This window comes from Mesitornis unicolor, unplaced genomic scaffold (genome assembly GCF_000695765.1).
Source record: "Mesitornis unicolor isolate BGI_N332 unplaced genomic scaffold, ASM69576v1 scaffold33514, whole genome shotgun sequence".
Lineage (NCBI taxonomy): Eukaryota > Metazoa > Chordata > Aves > Mesitornithiformes > Mesitornithidae > Mesitornis > Mesitornis unicolor.
The window spans coordinates 10,179-17,174 of NW_010182668.1; the positions used below are offsets into that span (position 1 = coordinate 10,179).

General features: G+C 41.9%; 1 protein-coding gene across 1 annotated transcript in view; it reads right to left on the minus strand.

The window, feature by feature from the left end:
* REEP5 (receptor accessory protein 5) overlaps positions 1–1,511 on the minus strand; it is a gene marked incomplete at its 5' end in the record, with an annotated part of 8,079 nt that extends 6,568 nt beyond the window's left edge. Inside the window, one exon of the mRNA XM_010183864.1 lies at positions 1,373–1,511. Coding sequence (XP_010182166.1) covers positions 1,373–1,511 — 139 coding nt within the window. The remainder of the gene's footprint in view (positions 1–1,372) is intronic.
* Positions 1,512–6,996: the final 5,485 nt, after the last annotated feature.

Genomic DNA, 6,996 nt, shown 5'->3' on the forward strand with positions numbered 1-6,996 from the left:
CTGCTGAACTGTAAGGTGAAGTTGGGGACGTGAAATAACTTCTTAAGTGGTCAAGAACAGACATTTCCAGTGCCATAAGCCATCCTTCTGGATCCTGTTCAGATCAAAGACCTTTCACTTTGATCACTATTTGGCTTGGTCTTAAAATATTAAACCAGTAAAACTTTCACATATGTGTTACCCATGGTAAACTTCAAAATTAGCAGATTCTTCTTAAAAACTCTGCAAAAATATTAAGTTTAAAATGGAAACAAATGTATTTTTGTTTTTGATTAAGGGAAAGCAGGGAGGAAGTGAGAATTAACTTTATGAGACTGGCTAGATTATTTTTAGTTTGTAGCTGTAGTTCAAATGTGCATTTTCTTGGGGAGCTGGGGAAATAAGTGTTCAAATGACGACACAGCTGATGCCTGTTGAACATCAAAACGAACAATACAGAAGTGTAACTGAGCTGTCCAAGTCAACTTCTGTCTTCAAAATATGGCATTTCCTTGAAAAAGCATTTGGCAGCATCAGACCTTGCTGTTAACGTTTTAAATGACCCCAGCACAACAGCTGGCAAGCAAATCCTTTCAAGAACTTTGGCGGGGCTAAGCCAGACAAAGCAAAAGAGAAGGAACAGAACAGCCCGCTGACACTAAAAATACCTAACAGTTCTTTAAGCTAAACAAGGGACTTTCCAGCAAGCTAGAATGTCTTCTCCCCAAGAGCATACATGGTAATTGGCTGTCTCCTAGAATAATCAGATATGGTGAAGCTGACCGGCAATACAGTCACACCTTAGTCGAGCACATTAAGCAAATCATTGTCGGTAGCCAAACCACACTAACAAATACACATTAGCAACAAGACCTTCTGATTCTTGCCATTTCCTTTCAGGAAAACTAAAAATTAAGACTGTGATTCAAACTATTTTTCTATGTTGCAATTTCCTTCTTTGCACCCAGTAGCACAAAACTGAATGCCTCCTTTCGCTGCCTTTGTGATTTTACTCTCCACTTTCACAAATGGACTTAAAACAAAAATGGAGCCACTCTGTAGTGTTTACCATGTGCTGTTATTTTGCTCAAATTTACCTAAACACTAAGACAAAGAACTGTCTTTCCATGGTACATCTGCATCCCTCCTTTCCCAGAACATGGCAGACCTTCTCCTGCCATTCATCCCCACTTCCCCTTTTTCCTCAGAACACCATCAGCCATCAACAGGTCACTTTCATGGTGCTAAATTACAGGACACTGGCACCTAAAAATAAGGTGCAAGCCAGGAATGATTTGAAGGGAATCTGCTGTCATCTATCCATTCTTGAAGACATTAAATCAGTGACATCAAAGGTCCCACTTTAGAAGAGGGGGGAAATAAGCTTACATACCTTTAGCATATAGTAGAAAGGGAACCAGGACAGGAAGATATCAGAGAAGAATTCCGCTATGCTGAAAACGCCATACACAACCCAGTAAGTCAGCCACTGTGTGTCATCATCTTTGTTGGGGCTTTCAATGGCCTTGATTCTGTAAGAAAAACAGCACAAGTGAGCAGATCAGTAGCACCAGTCTCAGCTATAATGGTGAAGTTTTTATTACTTAGATTCATTGTTACATATGAATCCTCCTAATTTAATTTCTCTATATGCCCAACAGAATAGAACTAAAGTGCCTGAGATCTTTGGACAGCAAAGCTTCTTCCTGCATGTAAGACTTCAAAAATAAAATACACTTAAGCAAATTCCAGCTCTGCGATTACAAAAACCAATCACTCAAACCAACAAACCACTAAACAACAAAGCAACTAAAAAAAACATAAGCATTCTCACCTCATTTATGAGACAGTTCATGGGACAGGGAAGAGAGGGGATAATCCTTGGCCAGTTGCAGTCCTGGATGCATTGTGGTAGTCCTGACCAGAAGACAGGTGTACATCAAAGCACTAGTAACAGCCAACCTGAGTGAGCCCAGGCCTGTGCTGCAGGTACAGCCTGGTTTTAAGGGCTGTGCTGTGCTGTGTGGCACAAATTCTTTGGCCACAGGACAGACTCAGACAGCTCACTGCAACAGAAGCTTGCAGGCAGCTCCCACTGGGTACCAGTGACTACGTATCTAACAGTGAACAAACATCCTTCCTCTCCAACAAAAAATGATTAATAGGAATGCTGCCTTGAAAGAAAAATCCTACAATAGCTTAAATAATCAAAATGAGGCGTCCTCGTGTACACTGTGCTGTGTGTGGATCAGAGGCTCATTCAGTACTGCACAACTTGGGGTTCCCAAGTTTGGTCTGGCTGAGATGGAGTTTTCCCCACAGCAGCTCTCATAGCGCTGTGCTTTGAACTGGTAGCTAGAAAGGTGTTGATGACACACCAGCATTTTGGTACTGCTGAGCAGTGCAGGCACAGCATTAGGGCTGTCTCTAACACCCGCCTTCCTCACCAGTGGGCTGCAGGTGGGCAAGATCCATTCCTCTATAAATCCACTCCTCCAGGACTTGCAGACTCTGATGTAGACTACCGTATTAACAACAGGGTGGAGCAACCTCTAGTAAAGTCCTGGGCTTCCTGCATAATGACTAACTGGGTCTTCATTCTCCAACTGATAGGAAAATGCAGTTCAAGTTTATACAGTTCTAAAACAGGAAGTTGAAAGAATGACATACACGTGTTCTTCAGTAAAAGTAGTGGATACTCAGGGCTCACTAAGTTCCAGATTAGCACTGTAAGAAGTTTTAGAAGGAAATGCTAGCAACTGTAAACCTGATAATGGGAGGCTTAAGAGTATTAAATAGCATTTGTCCCCTCCACTCATGTCATAGGATTAAAATCTGTAGACTCAGTTTGATGAATTTAGTTTTAATTATTTTATAACTTAATTCCCTTAACATCAGCTATATTGTTGCTAAAGCAGCATCGGTGTAATATACCAAAAGTGCATAGTCCCCGTAAAAAAGATTGAGAGTTAGGAAGTTTTACAAAATAGAAACCAGAGAGATGGCTGACTGTGAGTACATTTTCTAGTTTGCAAACTGACAAAACCCTTTGGACTCTGTCACTTCCTACTCCTGTAAATTAAGAAAAAGAAAAATCATGTGACATGCCTTATGTTTTAGCAAAAGGGCTGGCAAACCCACAACATGTAGTGAGAGTTGAAGTAGCTAATGGATTTAATTACTCTGAAATGCAATATGAGGATCTGATACTTAATTTATGTGTTATTTCCATTAGGAGTTTGTGGCACGCCAGCAAGGTCCCTCAATGGGGAAAGCAACAGCCCTTGTCCTGCCCAACCATGCACAGCAAGGCCCTGTTACTGAGGTAGAACAGGTTGTCCACAGGTGGTCAGCAGCAGGTCTGCTTACTGCTGTTCTCAATAACCAACCCAGTGCTAGCAAACAGCAGCCTGGACAGTCTGCTCAAAGGCAGTGCCAACTTCAGCTGCTCCTGCCCTCATGCTCTGAGCCCTATTTTTTTCCTATGCCTGTACCTCTCAGGTATTCAAATACCACTGGGTGTGGGGGTCCTGTAAAAAGCAAACAAAAACACCAAATCACAACATGGCTGGTAATGAAGAAGGCTACTGATCTGTTTTCAAAGTGTGAAATCATAATTTTTCTTTCTTTCCAGGAGTACAAGTGACTAGTAGGGAAGCTGGAGTAGTGGAGAGATGGGAGAAATGGGAGAAAGGATCTAATTGCAAAGTTTTTCTATGTTAAAGAAAACTTGCTGTAGGGGTTCATTGTGCGAATTTCTCTGGTTCTGCTGACAACTTCTCCATTAGAGGCACAGAGGGAGAGGTTTATTTTACCTCAATAAGCATGCTAGATTGGTACTTGTGAGAGAATGCTTTGCAGTGAAACTGCTAATAGCCTGTTTCCCAATCATCTGAAGCCATCCACAGATTTAAGGAAGCATTGTTTCATTTTTGTTAATTTCATTAACATCTTAGTAATCATGAAAATCAGTTTTCATAAAACCAGTTCAGAATCTCCAGTTCTGTGGCAAAGGGCTGATGACCTATCACTGTGTTAATGAGGCACACTTTACTATCTTCTATACTGTAAAAACGAATGGCCTTTATGAGCTCCACAAAAGGAGGGCCATGGGTGTGCTCCCTTTGAACTACCACCAACTGCTGCTGTAGTCCCCTAAGGTGATGTCTTAAAGGGAATATATGAACAAGACACTTTTGCAGTTACAAGCAGCAGTACTGGAAGTAGTCAAAAATCAGTCTGATTTAACCAGCTGATATGCAGCATTAAATCCGCATGCAGTGTTTTCTCACACGCTGCAGAAACCAGCACATTTCTCCTCCTACAATGGTCTGATCTAGGTAGGCACCATGGGACAAGCTCAGGTGGCAGACCCCTACCACACCCACTGAGGTAACAGCCAGCAACATCAGCTCTGAAGGAAGAGCAAAAACTGCACCTGTTAGCAGTGACTCCAGAGTCAATCCCATTTAATGGGAGGGAAGGAAGAAAAAAGCAGGATATAGCAGGGCTGTCAGTGAATGAAAATGTTAACTGAAGGAAAGGCAAGTATTTTATAAATATTCTGCTTCTGAATGGGAAATATATCCCTCAGCTGAGACTGACAGTGGAAATCCATAGTTTAACTCATCTTGTTTAATAAAAGGACAACAGTTCTATCCACCCTTTGCTTCTTGTACACTATTTCAACAGTCACAGAAAGTACTTCTTATCCAAGAACAGGTAAGTACAGTAAATTATGCAGAGTATCTGAATAGATGGGTTTTTTGTTTATTTATAGTTATACTCTTTCTCACATGAGAATCCTACCCAAATAAGACTTACTCTTACAAGCTATTCTGTAAGTTATTAGGTATTATCCTGGTTTAATGCTCTGCACAATTAATCTTAGGAAATAAATCACACCTGTAACTTCAAGCCAAGAACATTTTGTTCTTCTCCACATTAAGTCAATAAAGAATGAGCATCAAAAGCCTATAGTTTCAAATTTAAAAAGAGATACTGCCAGTTTTTAGTAAGTTTTTTCTAATACTGGTATGACTAAATTTCACGTTAACTATGTGTAGTAATTACACATCACAAAAGGTTTTATATGGTGCATACACACCAACAGCAGAGGACTTTAAACAAAGCTTCAAACAACTGTTTACAGCAGTTCAGCACGTCAGAGGCAAGAGCAGTCACTAGAACAGCTTCCAGTAGACTGGACTGTAAAGAGCACAGCTCAGTTATTTTACAAACAGATGCCTGCCCAGCAGTGAAAATGGCCCACTGTGTACCAGCACTGCAACTTGTGCAGACAGGTCAGGAGTCAGTTACTTTTAGCTAAATCTGTTTCTTGACAACCTCACCAGCTGGTGATGACAACAGGGAAGAGCTGAGGCTGTCATGCTCTCCAGTGGCCCAGGGCTCCTATCTCCTATGTAGCCACAGTATCAAGAGTATTGGCTCAATTTTGACTGTGTGCATCCTAGAAATGTCAAACAGAACTCTAGATCAAGTGTGGTTACTTTATCCTGTTACCTAATAGTATCAGATACTGGTCTAATTTTAGTAAGCTGCCAAGTTGAGCTCTTTTACTTACAGCCTCTGACTAATTTTGAGAAAAAAAAAATCAGCTCTTTTCCAACAAGAGACTGTTACACACTCCTGAATTAGATCTATCATAATAAACCATTGTTAAAATAAAAAAAATAAATTACTTCCAGCTACCTATACAGACACCCCTCTGTGATCAGCACTCCACTGCACCACAGACTTCCTCAGTTTGGTGCCTCCCTGTCATCTCCATTTCAGACTCATCTTGGCAGGCTGCCTCAGTGACATCAATCATTTCAGTGAAACAAGTACCTGCATATTTGTATTTGCTTTATCATTTTATCTTCTACATTTTCATCCATCTGTTGAAAGCCTTCTGTCTTCCATCTTTCTTCCTCCTTACTGACTCTAACAGTAGAGTTGTGCATTTGCAGATACTAAAAACATCCTGTCAAAAGCACTTATGCAACTGCTGCAGTAGAAGTCTTACCATCTACCCACTCTCAGTATTTTTTGTATCCAGAAGATGGCAGCAGACAAATTCATGCAGATAGCACGGGGACTCATTGTCCATGCAGGGACAGATATTACTATGAGATAACACCAAACAACATGACAGTAGTATGAAGGGTTCTACACTCGTTTCTTCAAAGGAAATGGAGACCGAGACAACAAAAGGAGCACATACCATTGTGCCCACCAGTGAAGTGAGCCCTACAGACTGCATGTTAACTCAGCACAAAGCTAGACTCCTTTAAAAAGGCAGCAATCTTCTCCCTGAAGCCATGAAGAATGATTTATCATTCTTGGCCAGCTCTCTTCTGGAACAAGGATCTGTAGGGCCCCACGATGAGTCAGTTCCCCAGTACTGACTCAGGTTAAAACCCACTTCCCCCAAACAGATACCCATGTGCACACACAGGCTTTTTTTTGTGGGGTCAACATGTGTCAGTGTCTCAGTCCAGCCTGCCAAACCATTCAGTTACCACCTGTTCTGCCACACAGGCCAACCAATGTGGGTGGTGCTGTAGCAGCAGGAGCTCCGCAGGCATCAGCTCTCCACTCCCAGAGAGGGGACCCACACACTCTCTCTGGAAGGGGCATTTCCTCTGCTTTCTCAGGCAAGGAAAGTCACCGTGGCCTTCACTGGAGCTCACCTGTGTATGCAGTCTAGGGCTAAGCTTTTACCAGCTTCACTGCTGCCTGTACTGGTCCACGTTCACAGTTAGACCAGCACTGGTACACTCTCTGGTAGAGTCTAAAAGCCCCATTTTGGAAACATCTAATCCCAGCTTGTATTACAGAAGTCTTTCCGATTGTCTTCCTGAAGTACTGACAAGAAAGAGAAGTGATACGCAGTGAGGCAGCTTCAGGAAAAGTCACATTTTACTATGTACTGCAGATACGCCACACCCCACCAGAGGAAGCCACTTGCTAAGGATCCAAGATGTAACAGAATCACAGAATCTCAGGAGTTGG